Source organism: Ammospiza caudacuta, chromosome 37 (genome assembly GCF_027887145.1).
Source record: "Ammospiza caudacuta isolate bAmmCau1 chromosome 37, bAmmCau1.pri, whole genome shotgun sequence".
In the NCBI taxonomy this organism is placed as follows: Eukaryota; Metazoa; Chordata; class Aves; order Passeriformes; family Passerellidae; genus Ammospiza; species Ammospiza caudacuta.
Genome location: NC_080629.1, coordinates 967,936 through 989,425, shown reverse-complemented (window position 1 = coordinate 989,425; position 21,490 = coordinate 967,936). Strand labels below are relative to the sequence as shown.

General features: G+C 52.8%; 2 protein-coding genes across 2 annotated transcripts; one reads left to right on the top strand and one right to left on the bottom strand.

The window, feature by feature from the left end:
• Positions 1-1,327: 1,327 nt before the first annotated feature.
• LOC131570709 (syntaxin-4-like) lies at positions 1,328-14,352 on the bottom strand. The gene is made up of 9 exons (XM_058823091.1): positions 13,774-14,352; positions 12,275-12,374; positions 10,620-10,694; positions 9,807-9,868; positions 8,157-8,265; positions 6,465-6,541; positions 3,952-4,083; positions 2,583-2,693; positions 1,328-2,255 (listed from the first exon to the last, which is right to left on the bottom strand). Exons 1-9 carry the CDS (start codon positions 14,047-14,049, stop codon positions 2,172-2,174), a joined length of 1,026 nt encoding a protein of 341 aa, XP_058679074.1. The 5' UTR covers positions 14,050-14,352; the 3' UTR covers positions 1,328-2,171.
• A 1,185-nt stretch (positions 14,353-15,537) lies between these two features.
• Positions 15,538-21,244, top strand: MAPK7 (mitogen-activated protein kinase 7). Its single transcript, XM_058823067.1, is given in 7 exon segments — positions 15,538-15,770; positions 16,761-16,926; positions 18,167-18,647; positions 18,649-19,309; positions 20,058-20,422; positions 20,516-20,643; positions 21,060-21,244. Coding segments are annotated over 7 exon segments (2,094 nt in total). The 5' UTR covers positions 15,538-15,604; the 3' UTR covers positions 21,187-21,244.
• The last annotated feature ends 246 nt before the right edge of the window (positions 21,245-21,490 follow it).

The following is a 21,490-nucleotide window of genomic DNA, read 5'->3' as shown; positions in this document are numbered from 1 at the left end:
AATTTCCCCCCCAAAATCCCCGGATTTTCCCCCAAAACTTTCCGTAAACGCCCCAAGAATTCTCCCGAATTTCCCCCCCAAAATCCTCCAAATTTCCCCCGAAATCTCCTCCAAATCCTCCCCAAATTTTCCCAAACTGCCCCAAATTTTCCCCCAGTTTTCCTCCCCAAGAGATCCCAAATTCCACTCACAAACATCCCCAAATTTCCCCAAAAAATCCCCCCCCAAACCCCCAAATTATCCCCCCAAAATTCTCCCAAATTCCCCCAAAATCTCCAAAATTTTCCAACCCTCCCAAATTCCCCCCAAAAATTCCCCCCAAAATTCTCCCAAGTTTTCCCCAAATTTCCCTCAAAACTCCCCCAAAATTGACCAAATTTTAACCCAAATCCCCCTAAAATCCCCAAACTGCCCCCAAACCCCTCCAAAATCCTCCAAATTTTCCCCAAATTTTCCCCAAACTCCCTCAAACTATTCAAAAATCCCCAAACCTTCCCAAACTCCCCCGATTTCGCCCCAATTTCCCCCCCCAAAATTCTCCCAAATTCCCCCCAAAATTTCCCCCAAACCCACCCAAACTCCTCCAAATTTCCCCCAAATTTCCCGAAAATTCCCCAAATTTTCCCCAAACCCCCCAAAACGTTCAAACCCCCCAAATTTTCCCAAACTCGCCGGATTTCTCCCCAATTCCCCCCTCACCATCTCGGCGCCTCCGGGTTCTGCTCGGGGGGCAAAGGGGGCGGGGCAGGATGTGCGCAGGCCACGCCCCCTTCCCCCTAAACCACGCCCCGTTCCCACTAAGCCACGCCCCCGCTTTCAGGCCCCGCCCCCCTCGCGAGGGAAACGGAAAAATTTGGGGCCAAAAATCGGAGATTTGGGGCCGGGTTTGGGCGGGAAACCCGCAGATTTTGGGGACTCTCTGGGGAATTTGGTGACTTTTGAAGATTTTGTTTTGATTTAAAATTTTGGGGGATTTTTGAAGGGTTTTCAAAGGAATTTTTTGGGGAATTTTTGGAGGATTTTTTGTGATTTTTTTGGGGAATTTTTTTTTTTTTGTGGTTTTGGGGGATTTTTCAGAGATTTTTTTGGAATTTTTAGGAGATTTTTTTGGGGATTATCGGGGCAATTTTGAGGGATTTTTTTGGGGGGAATTTTAAGGGAATTTTTGAGATTTTTGGAGATTTTTGGAGATTTTGGTGATTTTTGGAGATTTTTCTTTGTGTGATTTTGGGGGATTTTTGGGGCATTCTTGGAGGAATTTTGGGGGAATTTTTTTTTTTGAATTTTAAATAAATTTTGGGGAGATGTTTTTTGGTTTTATTGGGAATGGGCTTTTTTTTTTTGTTTTTATTATTATTTTATTTTCAAGATTTTGGAAGGGAATTTGGGGATTATTGGGATTTTTTGGGGAATTTCTGGGGGATTTTTGAAGGGAATTTGTGGATTTTTTTTGGGGGGGGGATTTTTGGAAGGAATTTGGGGTTTTGGGGGGATTTAAAAAAAATTTAGGGAGATTTTTGAGGATTTTATTTAATTTTCAGGGACTTCGAGATTTCTGGGATGGTTTTTTTTGCATTTTTGGGGCACTTTGGGACAATTCAATGAATTTCAGACCCTCTGGGCTCCAGCATCTGTGAAAATCTTCCCATATTTGGGACTTTTGGGCACAACTGAACTCGAGGGGTGAAAACTGTGCAAAAACCCCAAAATTTTGGGTCCATTTCATCACTTTTGCTTTTTTTGGGCTCGGTTTTTCTGAATTTTGGCTCTTTTTGGCTGAAACCGACAGGATTTTTCGCGGGTTTGGGGATTTTTGGATGCAATTCTCATCTGCTTTTGGTTTTTTTTGAGATTTTTTTTTTTATTTTTTCGGGTTTTTTGGGCCTTTTTTGGGCCATTTTTGGGCTAAAAAGTGCTTTACTCGCCGGTGACGTCACCACCAGCCAATAGAAACCGCCGCGGGGCCGAGTCCTCCCCGCCACCACCATTACATCACCACCGGCCAATAAAAACCGCGCCACGCTTGACTGACACATGCACCCCCCAATAACCGCCGAGCGGGGCGGGCTTCGCCTCCCAGCGCCGCGATGTCACTCCCAGCCAATCGGAGGCGGCGGAGGGTGGGGTTTGCGTCGATTGGCAGCTCCCGCAGCCAATGGGAGGGCTCGGAGCTACCCGGACGCCACTGAGGCGGCCACAATGACGACCAGGACCAAGATGGCGACCGAGGCGCAGGCGGCGAGGGCCAGGCGCTTCTGCGGACCAGTACAGACCAGTATAAACCAGTATAAACCAGTACGGACGGGTTTGGCGTGGCACAAACCAGTCCGGACCAGTATAAACCAGTTTGGAGCGGTTTAAAGCGGTTCGGAGCGGGCTGGGCCTGGTCTGGGAGTTGGGGCCTGCTCCCAGTAAGGCCCGGTACAAACCAGTGACTCCCAGTCCCCCTTTAACCCCTCCCAGCACAAACCAGTACAAACCAGTTCAATCCCAGTCCCCTCCCAGCACAAACCAGCACAAACCAGTTCGTTCCCAGCACAAACCAGTTCGTTCCCAGTACAAACCAGTTCGTTCCCAGTTACCTTCCGCGCCGCCTTCTGCCGCTGCCCCGCCCCCTGCAGGTGGCCCCGCCCCTTTTCCAGGTGCGCCCCCGAGTGCAGCACCTGCTGCTCGATGCGGTCCATGACGTCACCCTGCACCGGCACGGACCAGCACAAACCAGTACAAACCAGTACAAACCAGTACGGACCAGCACAAACCAGCACAAACCAGTTCCCTCCCAGTACAAACCAGTATGAAACGGTCTCGGCCCTAAAATCGCCATTTTTTCACCCAAAATCCCCGGGTTTTTGCTCCCAGTTCATCCCAGTTCCCTCCCAGTCCATCCCAGTTCCCTCCCAGTACAAACCAGTACAAACCAGTTCCCTCCCAGTACAAACCAGCGCCATTTCACCCCAAAATCCCCATTTTCTACCCCAAAATCCCCATTTTTGCCATAAAATTGATATTTTTTGACCTAAAATCACCATTCTTTCACCCAAAATTACCACATTATCTCCTCCCAGTTCCCTCCCAGTACAAACCAGTCCCGTTTTCCAACCCAAAATCCCCATTTTTGCCGTAAAAATGACATTTTTTGACCTAAAATCGCCGTTTTTTCACCCAAAAATCCCCAAATTTTCTCCTCCCAGTCCCTCCCAGTACAAACCAGTCCAAACCAGTCCAAACCAGTCCAAACCAGTATAAACCAGTATAAATTAATCTAAACCAGACCCACTTCCATCCCAACATCACTGATTTTGCCCTTAAAATCGCCATTTTTCACCCAAAATTGACATTTCTTGCCCTGAAATCGCCGTTTTTTCACCTAAAATCACCAAAGTCTTTGCTCCCAGTATAAACCAGTATAAGCCAGCACCACTTCTGCCCCAAAAATGCCATTTTTCGTCCCTAAAAATTCACGTTTTTTGGCCACAAAATCGCCGTTTCTTGAGCCAGAATCGCCGTTTTTTCACCCAGAATCGCCGTTTTTTCCCCCAAAACCCCCGTTTTTCCCCCTCCCAGTACAAACCAGCACAAACCAGCACCACTTCCGCCCCAACAATGCCATTTTTGGTCCCTAAAAATTCACATTTTTTGGCCGCAAAATGGCCGTTTTTTGAGCTAGAATCGCCGTTTCTTGAGCCAGAATCGCCGTTTTTTCACCCAGAATCGCCGTTTTTTCCCCCAAAACCCCCGTTTTTCCCTCCTCCCAGTACAAACCAGCACAAACCAGCACCACTTCCCCCCCAAAAGTGCCATTTTTCGTCCCTAAAAATTCACATTTTTTGGCCGTAAAATGGCCGTTTCTTGAGCTAGAATAGCCGTTTTTTGAGCCAGAATCGCCGTTTTTTCACCCAAAACCCCCGTTTTTCCTCCTCCCAGCACAAACCAGCACAAACCAGCGCGGACCTGGGCCTCGACGGTGCCGCTGAGCAGCTGGAAGAGCTCGCCCAGCTCGCGGAGGCCGCGCTCGAGGCGCTGCAGCTCCCGGTGCCGCTGCCCGGCCTCGTCCAGCGCCCGCGCCGACAGCGGGGACGGCGCCTGCAAACGGGGGAAATCCGGCCACGATTGGGAAAAACACGCAAAGGTGGGAAGAAAAAAACACGAATCCCGAAAGAATCCCCCCAAAAAAACCCCAAAAAACCCCGCGGAAATCCATCGAAATGAGCCCAAAAATCCCCAAAAAACCCCCACGAAAATCAATCGAAATGAGCCCAAAATTCACCCAAAAAAACCCCATGAAAATCCATCGAAATGAGCCCAAAACTCACCCAAAAAAAATCCCCAAAAACCTCCATGAGAATCCATCAAAATGAGCCCAAAACTCACCCAAAAACCCTCCAAGAAAATCCATCGAAATGAGCCCAAAATTCACCCAAAAAAAACCCAAAAAAACCCCACGAAAATCCATTGAAATGAGCCCAAAATTCACCCAAAATACCCCCATGAAAATCCCGTCGAAATAAACCCAAAACTCACCCAAAAAAAACCCAAAAACCTCCATGAAAATCCATCGAAATGAGCCCAAAATTCACCCAAAAAACCCCCATGAAAATCCCTCGAAATGAGCCCAAAACTCACCCAAAAAACCCCCAAAAACCTCCATGAAAATCCATCGAAAAGAGCCCAAAACTCACCCAAAAAACCCCCAAAAACCTCCATGAAAATCCATCGGAAAAAGCCCAAAATTCACCCAAAAAACCCCCAAAAACCTCCATGAAAATCCCTCGAAAAGGGCCCAAAATTCACCCAAAAGAACCCCAAAAACCTCCATGAAAATCCATCAAAATGAGCCCAAAATTCACCCAAAAAACCCCCAAGAAAATCCCTCAAAATGAGCCCAAAACTCACCCAAAAAACCCCCAAAAACCTCCATGAAAATCCCTCGAAATGAGCCCAAAAAAAACCCCCAAAAACACCCACGAAAATCCATCGAAATGAGCCCAAAATTCACCCAAAAAACCCCCAAAAACCTCCATGAAAATCCATCGAAATGAGCCCAAAACTCACCCCAAAAACCTCCATGAAAATCCCTCGAAATGAGCCCAAAACTCACCCAAAAAAATCCCCAAAAACCTCCATGAAAATCCATCGAAAAAAGCCCAAAATTCACCCAAAAGAACCCCAAAAACCTCCATGAAAATCCATCGAAAAAAGCCCAAAATTCACCCAAAAGAACCCCAAAAACCTCCATGAAAATCCATCGGAAAAAGCCCAAAATTCACCCAAAAAACCCCCAAAAACCTCCATGAAAATCCCTCGAAAAGGGCCCAAAATTCACCCAAAAGAACCCCAAAAACCTCCATGAAAATCCATCAAAATGAGCCCAAAATTCACCCAAAAAAACCCCAAGAAAATCCCTCAAAATGAGCCCAAAACTCACCCAAAAAACCCCCAAAAACCTCCATGAAAATCCCTCGAATTGAGCCCAAAATTCTCCCAGAAATGGGAAAAATCCGAAGAGTTAAAAAAAAACCCCAAGTCCTAAAAAAATTCCCCCAAAAAATCCCTAAAAAAACAGAAAATTAACACCAAAATCCCCTCAAAATACCAAAAATGCCCCAAAGCCCCCTAAAAATCACAAATTTACTCTCAAAGCCCAAAAATCCCCCCAAACAAACCCAAATCTCCCCGAAATAATCCCAAAATTTACCCCAAAACGCCCCAGGAACCAAAAATCCCAAAATTTCACCCCAAAACTCCAAAATTCCTCCCAGAAAAACCCCAAAATCCCCCCAAAACCCTGAAATCTCCCAAAAAACCCCAAAATCCCCCCAAAACCCTGAAATCACCCAAAAAACCCCAAAATCCCCCAAAATCCCCCCAAAAATCCCCAAATCCCCCCAGAAAACCCAAAATCCCCAAATTTCACCCCAAAATGCCCTGAAATGCCCCACAAAAAAAAAAAAAATCCCCAAATCAGCCCAAAATCCTCCCAAAATTCCCCCCAAAAAAGCCCAAAATGCCCCAAAAAGCCCCAAAATTTCCCCAATTTCGCCCAAAATCCCCAATTTTTACCCAAATTTCCCCAATTTTCCCCAAATTCCCCAATTTTCCCCAAATTTCCCCACAAAAATCCCCAAATCAGCCCAAAACCCTCCCAAAAATCCCCCCCAAAAAGCCCAAAACGCCCCAAAAAGCCCCAAAATTTCCCCAAATTTCCCCAATTTTTCCCCAAATTCCCCAATTTTCCCCAAATTTCCCCAATTTTGCCCAAATTCCCCATTTTTTGCCCCAAATCTGCCATGGCTGACGAAGACCTGGCTCTGGCCCGACTCCAACATCGGCTCCTGGGAGCCCCAAAATGCCCCAAAAAAGCCCCAAAATGCCCCAAATTTCTCCCAAAATGCCCCAAATTTCCCCAGTTTTGCCCGAATTCCCCATTTTTGCCCAAATTTGCCGTTTTTGGCCCCAAATCTGACGTGGCTGACGAAGATCTGGCTCTGGCCCGACTCCAGCATCGCCTCCAGCTCCTCCTCCGACAGCGGCGCCCGCCCGGCTGGAACGGGGAGAAAAACCCCAAAATCGGGAAAAATCACCCCAAAATCGGGAAAATCCAGGGAAAAACGGGAAAAGTCACCCCAAAATCGGGAAAATCCAGGGAAAAACGGGAAAAGTCACCCCAAAATCGGGAAAATCCAGAGAAAAACGGGAAAAGTCACCCCAAAATTGGGAAAATCCAGAGAAAAACGGGAAAAATCACCCCAAAATCGGGAAAATGGAGAGAAAAACGGGCAAAATCACCCCAAAATTGGGAAAATCCAGAGAAAAGCGGGAAAAGTCACCCCAAAATCGGGAAAATCCAGAGAAAAACGGGAAAAGCCACAACAAAGACGAGAAAATTCAGCCAAAAATGGGAAAATTGAGACCAAAATTGGGAAGAATTACCCCAAAGATGAGAAAATTCAGGCAAAAGTTGGGAAGAATTCCCCCAAAAACGGGAAAAATTGAGAAAAAATCGGGAAAAAGGGGCTCAAAAAAAAAAGGGCAAAGAGGAGTAAAAAAAGGGGAAAACTGTCCCAAAATTGGGATTTAAAACTCCAAGAGGGACCCCAGAAATGGGGAGAATTCAGCTAAAAATGGAGAAATCGCCCTAAAAATGGGAACACTGGGCAAGAATGGGTTAAAACACCCCAAAAATGGGGTTGGGAACCCCAGAACTGGAAAATTGAGCAAAAATGGGGAAATTTTACCCAAAAATTGGGAAAAAGGGACCTAAAAATGGGAAAATCAGCAAATATTGGGATCAGGGACAGAAAATGAGGGGAAACGACCCAAAACATTGGAAAAGGGACCCGAAATTGGGAAAATTGACCCAAAAATGGGAACATGGAGCCAAAAATCAGAAAATTCACCCCCAAAATGGGGAAACTGAGACAAAAACTGGAAAAAGGAACCCCCAGAATTGGGGAAAATTGACCCAAAAAGGGAAAATTGACCCAAAACTTGGAGAAACCGCCCCAAAAATTGGAAAAAGGGACCCCAAAAACGAAGGAAGGACCCCAAAAAGGGGGAAATGCCCCCAGAATTTGGGCCCTGCCCGGGATTTTTCATTTCCCCCCCACCCAGACCTTCCAAAACCCCAAAAATTCTCAAAACTCCCCCAGATTTTTTTTCCAGAACCCCCCAAAATTCTTCTGGGACCCTCCCAAACCTTTCAGGAGCCCCCCAGAATTTTTTGGGACCCCCCAAAAATTTTTTAGGGCCCCAAAATTTTCCAAAACCCCCAAAATTTCCCATCTCCCCCCAAACCTTTTCCCCTCCCTCTGAACCTTCCAAAATCCCCAAAACTTCTCAAAACTCCCCCAGATTTTTCCAGAACCCCCCAAAATTCTTCTGGGACCCTCCCAAACCTTTCAGGCCCCCCAGGATTTTTTTGGGACCCCCAAATAAATTTTTATAACCCCAAAAAAATTTTTGGCACCCCCAAATTTCGTGACCTCCTCAAACATTTTTCCCTCCAAAACCCCCAAAAATTCTCAAAATTTCCCCAAATTTTTCCAAAACCCCCCAAAAATTTTCAGGGACCCTCCCAAACCTTTCGGGCCCCCCGGGATTTTTTGGGACCCCCCCAAATAAATTTTTTAGGGCCCCAAACTTTGGGTTTTTCTCACCGATCTGGAGCTGCCGCTGGATCCTCTGCAGGCTGCGCTGGCGGTAGCGGCCCTGGGCGGCCTGGAGGGACCCCGTGAGCCCCCAGAACTGCTGGGCCAGGAGCCCGTGCTGGGGAGGGGGACCCCAAAATCCGTCAGGGCCGCCCCAAAAACCCCAAAACCCCAAAAAACCCCGAAAAAATCCGTCCAGAAACGGCCAAAATCCACCCAAAAATCCCCATGAAAATCCAGCCAGGAATGAGCAAAATCCACCCAAAATCCACCCAAAATCCCACCCAGGGAACCCCAAAATCTGCCAGGGCCGCCCCAAAAACCCCAAAACCCCAAAAAAACCCCAAAAAAACCCGTCCAGAAACGGCCAAAATCCACCCAAAAATCCCCATGAAAATCCAGCCAGGAATGAGCAAAATCCACCCAAAATCCGCCCCAAAATCCGCCCCAAATCCACCCCAAATCCACCCAAAATCCACCCAAATCCACCCAGGGAACCCCAAAATCCATCAGGGCCACCCCAAAAACCCCAAAACCCCAAAAAAAACCCCAAAAAATCCGTCCAGAAACGGCCAAAATCCACCCAAAAATCCCCATGAAAATCCAGCCAGGAACGAGCAAAATCCGCCCCAAAATCCACCCCAAATCCACCCAGATCGACCCAAAGTCACCCCAAATCCACCCAAAATCCCACCCAGGGAACCCCAAAATCCGTCAGGGCGACCCCAAAACCGCAAAAAACCCCAAAAAACCCCAAAAAAATCCGCCCGGGAACGGCCGAAAGGCAGAAAATCCGCAGAATTAACAAAACCCACCCAAAAGTGCAGCCGGGGACCCCCAAGTGCTGGGCCAGGAGCCCGTGCTGGGGTGGGGGACCCCAAAATCCGTCAGGGCCGCCCCAAAAACCCCAAAACCCCAAAAAACCCCAAAAAACCCGTCCAGAAACGACCAAAATCCACCCAAAAATCCCCATGAAAATCCAGCCAGGAATGAGCAAAATCCACCCAAAATCCACCCAAAATCCACCCAAAATCCCACCCAGGGAACCCCAAAATCTGTCAGGGCCGCCCCAAAAACCCCAAAACCCCAAAAAAACCCCAAAAAACCCGTCCAGAAACGACCAAAATCCACCCAAAAATCCCCATGAAAATCCAGCCAGGAATGAGCAAAATCCACCCAAAATCCGCCCCAAAATCCGCCCCAAATCCACCCAAATCCACCCAAATCCACCCAAAGTCACCCCAAATCCACCCAAAATCCCACCCAGGGAACCCCAAAATCTGTCAGGGCCGCCCCAAAAACCCCGAAACACCAAAAAAAACCCAAAATTCCACCCGAAAATCGGAAATTCCCAAAAAACGCCCAGGAAAATCCGGCCCCAAATCAGCCGGGAATGAGCAAATCGCCCCAAAATCCCCCAAAAATTCACCCCAAAATTCACCAAAAAATCCCAAAAAAAAAAGCTCCAAAATTCCTCCCAAAAATGCCCTAAAAAATCCCAAAATTTCCCCTCAAAATCACCTCAAAATTCAGCCCAAAACCTCCCCCAAATTCCCCCCAAAAAAACCAAAAATTCCTCTCAAAATTTCCCCAAATTCACCCAAAATCCCTGAAATTCACCCCAAAAATCCCCAAAACCCCGAATTCCCCAATTCCCACCTGCGTCCGCCGGAGCCGGGCCCCGATGGAGTTCGGGGCCTCCTCGGCCGCCGGCGCCAGAGCTGCCAAATTGGGGGAAAAAACCCAAATATTGGGAAAAAATGGAAATTCCGGGGATTTTGGGGGGATTTTTGGGAATTTTTGGGGCATTTTGGGGATACTTTAGGGCTTTTTTTTTTGTAATTTTTGGAGTAATTTTTGAAGGTGATTCAGGGTATTTTTGGGATATTTTGGGGGATTTTTTAAAATAATTTTTAGGGCAATTTTGGAGGTGATTTGGGGTTATTTCGGGGATATTTTTTAAGGAGCATTTGGGTTATTTTGGGGTACTTTTAAAGTAATTTTTGGGGTGATTTTGGGGTTATTTTTGGGATATTTTTTAAGGAACATTTGGGTTATTTTTGGGGTATTTTTTTTAGTAATGTTTGGGGTGATTTGAGGTTATTTGAAGGATATTTTTAAGGTGCATTTGGGTTACTTTTGGGTATTTTTTCCAGTAATTTTTGGGGTGATTTGGGGTTATTTTTGGGATATTTTTTAAGGTGCATTTGGGTTATTTTTGGGGTATTTTTTTAGTAATTTTTGGGGTGATTTTGGGGGCGTTTTGTGGTAATTTTGGGGCCTTCCTCGAGGACAGTTTGGGATAATTTGGGGATTTTTTGGTGCGTTTTGGGGTAATTTTGGGGTATTTTTAGGGGAATTTCGGGCTAAATTTGAGAATTTTTTTTGGTATTTTTCTGGTTATTCTTGGAATATTTTTGGGGAATAATTTGGGGATGTTTTTGGGGTTGTTTTGGGGCGTTTTGGGGTTACCTCGGAGCCCCCCGTGGATCTCCCGGGTCAGGTCCTGGATCTCGTCCCGGAGCCGCTGCAGCTCCTCCTGCAGCTCTGGGACCCAAAAATGGGGAAATTTCACCCAAAATTTACATTAAAAATGGGGAAAAATCACCCCAAACCAGCCCAGCTCCTCCTGCAGCTCTGGGACCCAAAAATGGGGAAATTTCACCCAAAAATTCACCCCAAAAATGAGTAAAAATCACCCCAAACCAGCCCAGCTCCTCCTGCAGCTCTGGGACCCAAAAATGGGGAAATTTCACCCAAAATTTACATTAAAAATGACCAAAAATGAGCCCAAACCAGCCCAGCTCCTCCTGCAGCTCTGGGACCCAAAACCGGGGAAATTCAACCCAAAAATTCACCCCAAACTCGCACAAAAAGAATTCGCCCAAGATTTACAAACCAATCACCCAAAAACCGGGCAAGATTCACCCAAAATTTACACAAAAATTCACTCCAAAAATGGGCAAAAACTGCACAAAATTCACCCAAAATCCCCCCAAGAAGCCCCAGAAATCCCCCCAAAATTCTCCCCCAAGTCCTCCAAGAATTCCCCATTTCCCCACAAATCTCCCCAAAATTCCACGAAAATTTCCCCGAAATTCCCCCTAAAACCCCCCCAAAATCCCCCAGTTCCCGCCCCCCAAAATTCGCCCGAAACTGCTCCAAAAACGCCCCGAATTCGCCCAAAAGTTCTCCCAAACTTCCCCCAAAACTTCCACAGAATCCTCCCAAATCTTCCCCAAAAAAACTCCTCAAATTCCACCCGGAAATTCCCCAAATTCCCAAAACCCCAAATAATTCCCAAAACTCCAAATTCCCAAAATCCCAAATTCCCAAAACCCCAAATTCCCAAATTCCCCAAACCCCAAATTCCCAAAATCCCAAATTCCTAAAACCCCAAATAATTCCCAAAACCCCAAATTGCCAAAACCCCAAATTCCCAAATTCCCAAAACCCCAAATTCCCAAAACCCCAAATAATTCCCAAAATCCCAAATTCCCCAAACCCCAAATTCCCAAACCCCCAAATTCTCAAAATCTCAAATTCCCCAAACCCCAAATTTCCAAATTTCCAAAACCCCAAACCCCAAAATCCCAAAACCCCAAACCCCCCAAACCCCAAATTCCCAAAACCCCAAATAATTCCCAAAACCCCAAATTCCCAAAATTCCAAAATCCCGAATTCCCAAAACCCCAAATTCCCAAATTCCCCAAACCCCAAAATCCCAAAATCCCGAATTCCCCAAACCCCAAATTCCCAAAACCCCAAATAATTCCCCAAACCCCAAATTCCCAAAATCCCAAAATCCCGAATTCCCCAAACCCCAAATTCCCAAAATCCCAAAATCCCGAATTCCCCAAACCCCAAATAATTCCCAAAATCCCGAATTCCCCAAAACCCCAAATAACTCCCAAAATCCCGAATTCCCCAAAACCCCAAATAATTCCCAAAATCCCGAATTCCCCAAACCCCAAATAATTCCCAAAATCCCGAATTCCCCAAAACCCCAAATAATTCCCAAAATCCCGAATTCCCCAAACCCCAAATAATTCCCAAAATCCCGAATTCCCCAAACCCCAAATAATTCCCAAAATCCCGAATTCCCGCAGCCTGGCCCCAAACCTCACCCGGGGGGGGGAGGGGCGTTCCCAGGGCTCTGTCCTGCAGCCGCTGCAGCTCGGCCGCGCGCGCGGACAGCGCCCCCAGCTGGGAGCGCACACGGCCAGCCTGTCGCGACAGAAACACCTCATGTCGCAATATAGACAGCTCATGTCGCGATATCAGACACTGCGCATGGACAGCGCCCCCAGCTGGGAGCGCACACGGTGAGCCTGTCGCGACAGAAACAGCTCATGTCGCGACATAGACACCTCACATCGCGATATCAGACACTGCGCGCGGACAGCGCCCCCAGCTGGGAGCGCACACGGCCAGCCTGTCGCGACAGAAACAGCTCATGTCGCGACATAGACACCTCACATCGCGACATCAGGCACTGCGCGCGGACAGCGCCCCCAGCTGGGAGCGCACACGGTGAGCCTGTCGCGACAGAAACAGCTCATGTCGCGATATAGACAGCTCATGTCGCGATATCAGACACTGCGCATGGACAGCGCCCCCAGCTGGGAGCGCACACGGCCAGCCTGTCGCGACAGAAACAGCTCATGTCGCGACATAGACAGCTCACATCGCGATATCAGGCACTGCGCGCGGACAGCGCCCCCAGCTGGGAGCGCACACGGCCAGCCTGTCGCGACAGAAACAGCTCATGTCGCGATATCAGACACTGCGCGCGGACAGCGCCCCCAGCTGGGAGCGGATACGGTCAGCCTGTCGCGACAGAAACACCTCATGTCGCGATATAGACACCTCACATCGCGACATAGACACCTCACATCGCGATATCAGACACTGCGCGCGGACAGCGCCCCCAGCTGGGAGCGCACACGGCCAGCCTATCGCGACAGAAACAGCTCATGTCGCAATATAGACAGCTCATGTCGCGATATCAGGCACTGCGCACGGACAGCGCCCCCAGCTGGGAGCGCACACGGCCAGCCTGTCGCGACAGAAACAGCTCATGTCGCGACATAGACACCTCACATCGCGATATCAGACACTGCGCGCGGACAGCGCCCCCAGCTGGGAGCGCACACGGCCAGCCTGGAGTGATATGTCGCGATATGGGTGGGTTATATCGCGATATGGGTGGGTTATATTGCGATATGAATGGGTTATATCGCGATATGAATGGGTTATATCACGATACGGGCGGGTTATATCGCGATACGGGCGGGTTATATCGCACCAGAGACGGCCCACGTCGCGATAGGGGGAGGCTGTGCTGTGACGGGAGTGGGTTATATCACGACAGGGGGCGTCATATCGCGATAGAGGTGGGTCATGTCGTGACAGAGATGGGTCACGTCACGACGGGGACGCGTATCGTGACAGGAGCACGGGGCGCTGTGGTACCAGCGCGTCATATCGCGACAGGGACAGCTCATGTCGCGATATAAACAAGACAGGAGCAGGAGATGTCGCCGCAGAGCCCCACCAGAAGCAGAGAAAGGGAAACCGAGATGCAAACGAGATGCAAATGAGATGCAGAAGGGGCGGGACCCACCTGGGCCAGGGCGGGGTCCTGGGGGCTGAGGAGCCGCCCCTCCCCCCCCGGCCCCTCCCCCTCCGAGTCCGAGTCCGAGGCCTGGGGGGGAAATTGGGAAAATCTCAGATCCGGAAATCCCAACTCTGCCCCATTTTTGGGGCTTTTCCCCAATTCCTGCCTCTTTCCCCCATCTTTCCTTTCGTTTTCCCATTTTTCCTTCTTTCTCCCCCATTTTGGGGTTCCCTTCCTGATTTTGGGGACAAATCTCCCATTTTTGGGCCTTTCCTTCCCCATTTTTCGCCTCCTTTTCCTCAACGTTTTCGCTCCTTTCCCCGTTTTTGGGGCTTTTTCCCAATGTTTGGATCGTTTCCCCAATTTTTTATCTCATTCCCCCGTTTTTGGGCTGTTTTTCCCCATTTTGGGGCTCATTTCCCCAACTTTTGGACTCTTCCCCTCATTTTTGTCTCCTTTTCCCATTTTTGCCCTTTTTCCCCCTTCTCCGCCATTTTCCGGCCATTTTTCCCCATTTCTCTCCTCTTTTCCCCCATTTTTCTCCTCTCTCTCCCCACTTTCAGCCTCTTCTCCCCCATTTTCGGGCTCCCCGGTTCCGACTCCGGGCTCCTTTTCCCGATTTTCCGCCTCTTTTTCCCGATTTTTGAACTTTTTTCCCCATTTTTTGGCCTCTCGCCTGATGCAGTTCCCGCGTCCGGTCCCTCATGGCGGCACAACCGGAAGCGGCCGCGCCGCGCATGCGCAGAAGCCTCAGGGAAACCATAGAGAGGCAGCAGAGTCCTCCAGCACCATCGAGACCAACGGGAAGTCCTCCAATGCCATAGAGCATAACCGGAAGTCCTCCAAAACTATAGAGACCAACCGGAAGTCATAGCGAAACCCCGGAAAACAACCGGAAATACCCCAGAGACGAGCAGGAAGTCCTCCAAAACCACCGAGAGGAGCCGGAAGTGCTTCCAATAAACCACGGAGAGGGGGGGCGTGGCCTGGGGCGGAGCCACTTCCGGGTTTCGGCGGGAGCGGTGAGCGCGGCTCGGGGCGGTCGCCATGGCAACGGCCCCGCCCACCGCGACCCCCGGGGGGGGGAGGGCAACGGGAGCGACCAATGGGGGGGGCGGGGGGGGAGCCGGGGGGGTTTGGGGCCGTTTTGGGGCCATTCCGGGGGGTTTTGGGTCAATTTGAGGCGATTTTGGCTCAATTTAGGGGAACTTCGCTGGATTTCAGGCGACTTTGGCGCTGTTTAAGCGGATTTGGGGTCAATTTAAAGGGATTTGGGGTCCCTCAGGTGATTTTCGGGTCAATTTAGGGGGAGTTTGGTCCCTTTCAGGTGGTTTTTGGTCAATTTAAGGAGATTTCGGGACCCTTTGCGAGGATTTTGGTTCCCCTTAGGGGGTTTTGGGACCATTTAGCGGAATTTTGGGCCGATTTCAGGTGATTTTGGGTCCCTCCGAGGGCATTTTGGGGCGGTTTAAGGGGGTTTCGGGTCCCTTTTCGGCGATTTTTGGACTCCTCCCGGGTGATTTTTGGGTCCGTTTAACGTCACTTTTGGTGCCTCCCGGGTGATTTTTGGGGTCCATTCGGGGTCCGTTTAAAGTGATTTTTTGTTTTATTTTTTTATTGATTTTGGGTCCATTCCCGGCGATTTCCCCCCCCCCCCCAGGTGCGCCCACCTGGGCAGGTGCGATGGGCGAGGCCGAGGAGCCCCCCCGGGAGCCCCCGAGTCCTTCCCAGGAGGATTTTTGGGTGAATTTCAGGAGGTTTTGGGTCCATTTCAGGTCGTTTTGGGTCCATTCCAGGCGATTTTCCCCCCCCAGGTGCGCCCACCTGGGCAGGTGCGATGGGCGAGGCCGAGGAGCCCCCCCGGGAGCCCCCGGGGCCGCTGGCGCTGCTCCGCTCGCGGGCGCTCGACGTCACCTTCGAGGTGGGCGACGACTACGAGGTCATCGAGACCATCGGGACGGGCGCCTACGGCGTGGTCAGCTCGGCCAGGAGGAGGGACACAGGTGAGACACACCTGGGACAGGTGAGACACACCTGGGGACACCTGGGGACACACCTGGGGACACACCTGGGGACACCTGAGATACACCTGGAGACACACCTGAGACACCTGAGATACACCTGAGACACACCTGGGGACACCTGGGGACACCTGGGGACACACCTGGGACACACCTGGGGACACCTGGGGACACCTGGGGACACACCTGGGGACACACCTGGGACACACCTGGGGACACCTGGGGACACCTGGGGACACCTGGGGACACCTGAGATACACCTGAGACACACCTGGGGACACCTGAGACACACCTGGGGACACCTGGGGACACCTGGGGACACCTGAGACAGGTGAGATACACCTGAGACACACCTGGGGACACCTGAGATACACCTGGGACAGGTGAGACACACCTGGGGACACCTGGACATACCTGGGACACATCTGAGATACCTGGGAACGGGTGAGACACACCTGAGATACACCTGGTGGGGTTGGGACACACCTGGGACACACCTGGATCCACCTTGGACACACCTGGAGACATCTGAGACAGGTGAGACACACTTACGTCACACCTGGAACACACCTGCACACACTTGGACACACCTGGACACACCTGGAGCACACCTGGAGCACACCTGGGGACACCTGGGGTGGCTGGGACACACCTGGGCACACCTGGGCACACCTGAGCTACACCTGGAGATACCTGGGCACACCTGGGACACAGCCGGGTGGGTTAGGTCACACCTGGGCACACCTGGGCACACCTGGGACACACCTGGGACACAGCCGGGTGGGTTAGGTCACACCTGGGCACACCTGGGCACACCTGGGACACAGCCGGGTGGGTTAGGTCACACCTGGGCACACCTGGGCACACCTGGGACACAGCCGGGTGGGTTGGGTCACACCTGGGCACACCTGGGCACACCTGGGACACAGCCGGGTGGGTTGGGTCACACCTGGGCACACCTGTCCCCCCCAGGCCAGCAGGTGGCCATCAAGAAGATCCCCAACGCCTTCGACGTGGTCACCAACGCCAAGCGGACGCTGCGGGAGCTCAAGATCCTCAAGCACTTCAAGCACGACAACATCATCGGCATCAAGGACATCCTGCGGCCCAGCGGCCCCTACGGAGAGTTCCGGAACGTGTGAGCGGGGGCGGGGCCTGCGGGGGGTGGGGCCGGGCTGGGGGCGGGGCCTGGGACTGGTTGAGCTTGGTGGGGTTGAGTTGACTTGAGTTGGGTTTGATGGAGTTGAGTTGAGTCCGTTGAGTTGAGTTGGGTTGGGTTGGGTTTATTGACTTGACTTGAGTTGGGTTGAGTTGGGTTGAGTTGGGTTGAGTTGGGTTGAGTTGAGTTGGGTTGAGTTGAGTTCAGTTGAGTTGAGTTGAGTTGGGTTGAGTTGGGTTCAGTTGAGTTGCTTGAGTAGAGTTGGGTGAAGGTTGGTTGGGTTTGATCGAGTTGGGTTGGGTTGAGTTCATTGAGTTGGTTTGGTTGAGTTGGGTTCAGTTGACCTGAATTGGCTTTCGTTGCGTTGACTTGGATTCATTGCCTTGCCTTGAGTTTGGTTGAGTTGAGTTGGGTTCAGTTGGGTCGACTTCAATTTATTGGGTTTGATTGAGTTGGGTTGGGTTCAGTTGACTTCCATTGAGTTTCATTGCCTTGAGTTGGGTTTATTGACTTGACTTGAGTTTGGTTGAATGAGTTGGGTTGAGTTTGGTTTGGTTGGGCCGAGTCGATTGACTTGAATTGAGTTGGGTTGGGTTGAGTTGGGTTCAGTTGACTTCCGTTGACTTTCATTGTGTTGACTTGAGTTTGGTTGTGTTGGGTTGGGTTTGGTTGGGTTGAGTCGGGTTGGGTTGAGTTGGGTTGGATTGGGTTGGGTTTGGTTGGGTTGAGTTGAGTTGGGTTGGGTTGAGTTGGGTTGAGTTGGGTTGGGTTGGGTTTGGTTGAGTCGGGTTGGGTTAGAGTTGGGTTGGGTTTGGTTGGGTTGAGTCCATTGAGTTTCGCTGGGTTGAGTTGGGTTTATTGCCTTGCCTTGACTTTGGTTGAGTTGGGTTGGGTTGGGTTTGGTTTGGTTGAGTCGGGTTGGGTTGGGTTGAGTTGGGTTGGGTTTGGTTGGGTTGGGTTGAGTTGAGTTGGGTTTGGTTGGGTTGAGTCAGGTTGGGTTTGGTTTGGTTGGGTTGGGTTGGGTTTGGTTTGGTTGGGTTGAGTTGGGTTGGGTTGAGTTGGGTTTGGTTGGGTTGAGTCAGGTTGGGTTGGGTTGGGTTGGGTTTGGTTGGGTTGAGTTGGGTTGGGTTGGGTTGGGTTTGGTTGGGTTTGGTTGGCTTCCCTTGACTTTGCTCGCCTTCCCTTGCCTTCCGCTGACTCGCCCCCCCCTCCCCCGCAGCTACGTGGTTCTGGACCTCATGGAGAGCGACCTGCACCAGATCATCCACTCGGCGCAGCCGCTGACGCTGGAGCACGTGCGCTACTTCCTGTACCAGCTGCTGCGCGGCCTCAAGTACATCCACTCGGCCAACGTGCTGCACCGCGACCTCAAGCCCAGCAACCTGCTGGTCAACGAGAACTGCGAGCTCAAGATCGGCGACTTCGGCATGGCGCGCGGGCTGGGCGCGGACGCGCGGCACGCCAAGCCGTTCCTCACCGAGTACGTGGCCACGCGCTGGTACCGCGCGCCGGAGCTGCTGCTGTCGCTGCACCGCTACACGCGCGCCATCGACATGTGGTCGGTCGGCTGCATCTTCGCCGAGATGCTGGGGCGCCGCCAGCTCTTCCCGGGCCGCAACTACGTGCACCAGCTGCAGCTCATCATGGCGGTGCTGGGCACGCCCCCGCCGGGCGTCATGGCGGCCATCGGCGCCGAGCGCTGTGCGCGCCTACGTGCAGAGCCTGCCGCCGCGCCCGCCGGTGCCCTGGGAGAGCCTGTTCGGCGACGCCGAGCCGGCGGCGCTGGCGCTGCTGGGCCGCATGCTGCGCTTCGACCCGCGGGAGCGCGTGGGCGTGGCCGAGGCGCTGCGCCACCCCTTCCTGGCCAAGTACCACGACCCCGAGGACGAGCCCGAGTGCGTGCCGGCCTTCGACTTCGCCTTCGAGCGCCGGGCGCTGACCAAGGAGGAGATCAAGGCGGCCATCGTGGCCGAGATCGCCGACTTCCACGCGCGGCGCGACGGCATCCGGCGGCAGATCGCGCCCGCGCCGGGGGGCGGGGCCGGCGACGTCGGCAAGGTCGACGCCGGGGTCGACGACGGGTTCGGCGTCGGGCTCGGCGCGGCGGACGCCGGCGATCGGTCGTGGCCGCCGTGCGCCGACGTGGACATGCCCAGCCCGGGCCCCGCCCCCGACTGCCCCATGGAGTCGCCGCGGGTGAAGGCGGAGCCGGCGGGGGCGGGGCCGGCGGCGGGGGCGGGGCAAACGGCGGGGGCGGGGCCGGCGGTGGCTCCGCCCAAGAGGGACGGCGCCATCTCGGACGACACCAAGGCGGCGCTGAAGGCAGCGCTGCTGAAATCGGCCATGAGGAACAAGAGCAAAGGTGGGGGGGTTGGGTTGGTTGGGTTGGGTTGGTTGGATTGGGTTGGTTGGGTTGGGTTGATTGATTTGGGTTGAGTTGGGTTGGTTTGGCTGATTGAAGTTGAGTTGCTTTGGGTTGGGTTGGGTTGAGTTGGATTGGATTGGATTGGATTGGGTTGGTTTGGGTTGGGTTGCGTCAAGTTGAGTTGATTGATTTGGGTTGAGTTGGGTTGGTTTGGCTGATTGAAGTTGAGTTGCTTTGGGTTGGGTTGAGTAGGGTTGGATTGGATTGGTTGGATTGAGTTGGGTTGGGTTGAGTTGTGTTAAATTGAGTTGGGTTGGGTTTGGTTGACTTGATGGGATTGGGTTGGGTCAATTGGGGTAAGTTGGGTTGAGTTGGTTGAGTTGGGTGGGATTGGGTTGAATTGACTCAAGTTGAGCTGGGTCAATTGGGTTGGGTTGTATTGATTGATTTGGGTTGGGTTGAATTGAGTTGGGTTGGGTTGGCTCGAGTTAAGTTTGATGGGTTGCATTGGGTTGAGTCGAGCTGGCTTTGGTAGAGTTGGGTTGGGTTTGTTGGGTTGAGTTGAGTCCGCCCAAGTTCAGTTGGGTTGAGTCGGTTGAGTTTGGTCGGGCCGCGTCCCGTCGGTTCCGTCCAATTGACTCGGGTTGCGTTGCCTTGACCCCCACTGACTTTGCCCCGCCCCCACTGACCCCGCCCCCACTGACCCCGCCCGCCCGCCCCCTCCCCCCTTTGGCCCCGCCCCCAGACCCGCCCTGCGCGGCGCCGGAAGCGCCCGAGTGCCGCAAGCCGGTGACGGCGGCCGAGCGCCAGCGCGAGCGCGAGGAGAAGCGGCGGCGCCGGCAGGAGCGCGCCCGGGAGCGCGAGAAGAAGCAGCGCGAGCGCGAGCGGCGCGAGCCGCGCCCGCGGGGGGAGGGGCTCGGCGGCCTCGTCCTCACCGACGACGACCGGCACCTCCTGGAGCGCTGGACCAAGATGGCCGACGGCGCCCAGCCCCGCCCGCAGGCCCCGCCCCCCTGCCCGGCGCCGCCCGACGAGGCGTGGCCGCGCCCCGCGGGGTGGGCGGAGCCGGCGGACGTGGCCACGGTGACGCAGCAGCTGCAGCGCTCGCAGGTGAGGGGGCGGGGCGGGGTTTGAAGGCGGGCGGGCGGGGTCTGCGCGTGGCCACGCCCCCCCCGGGTGAAGGCCACGCCCCCTTTCGGGCAGGTGGAGGATCCGCTGCCGCCGGTGTTCCCGGTGACGCCCAAGGGCAGCGGCGCCGGCTACGGCGTCGGCTTCGACCTGGAGGAGTTCCTGAGCCAATCGCTCGACATGGTGGGCGAGGCCAAGGACAGGTGGGGAGGGGCCAAGGGGGGGGCGGGGCAAGTTTGGGTTCGTTGGGTTGGGTTGGGATTGTTCCGTTGGGTTGGGATTGTTCAGTTGGGTTGGGTTTGGTGGGTCTGGTTGGGTTGAGTTGGGTTCAGTTGGGTTGGGTTGGGTTCCATTGAGTTGGGTTGGGCTTGGTTGGGTTGGGTTCCATTGAGTTGGGTTGGGTTGGGTTCCATTGAGTTGGGTTGGGTTGGGCTTGGTTGGGTTGGGTTTGGTTGGTTGGGTTGGGTTCCATTGAGTTGCCTTTCATTGGCTTGGTTGGGCTCGGTTGGGTTCAGTTGGGTTGGGTCGGGTTTTGTCGTGCTGCCTTGTCTCCCACTGGCCCGTCCCCCCGGTGGGCGTGTCCCCACCTCTGACGTCACGTTGTGGCCCCGCCCCCCAGCCCGTCGGAGGCGGCGCCGCTGTCGGCGTCGCTGCTGCGCGATTGGCTGGAGGTTCATCGCCTGAGCCCGGCGGCGCTCGAGAGCCTCCAGCGCGACCTCATGATGGACGAGCTGCCCGAGCCCTGAGCCCCGCCCCTCATTACCATGCCCGGGACACGCCCCCTCCCCGAGTAAACTTTGCACCGCAGCTCCGCCGTTTGTCCGCGTTTCTGGGGAATCTCCATGGTTTTGGGCACAACCGTCGCCCTTTGGGATTTCGCCCTTTTGGGGGAATTTTCACCTTTTTGGGAGGGTCTTGGGCGGCCGTTTTGGGTGGAATTTTCGCCGTTTCGGGCAGAATTTTTGCGCCGTTCCCAGGTGGGGTTTTTGCCTTTTTTGGGTGGAATTTTTGCCATTTCGGGCAGAATTTTTGCGCCGTTCCTGGGTGGGG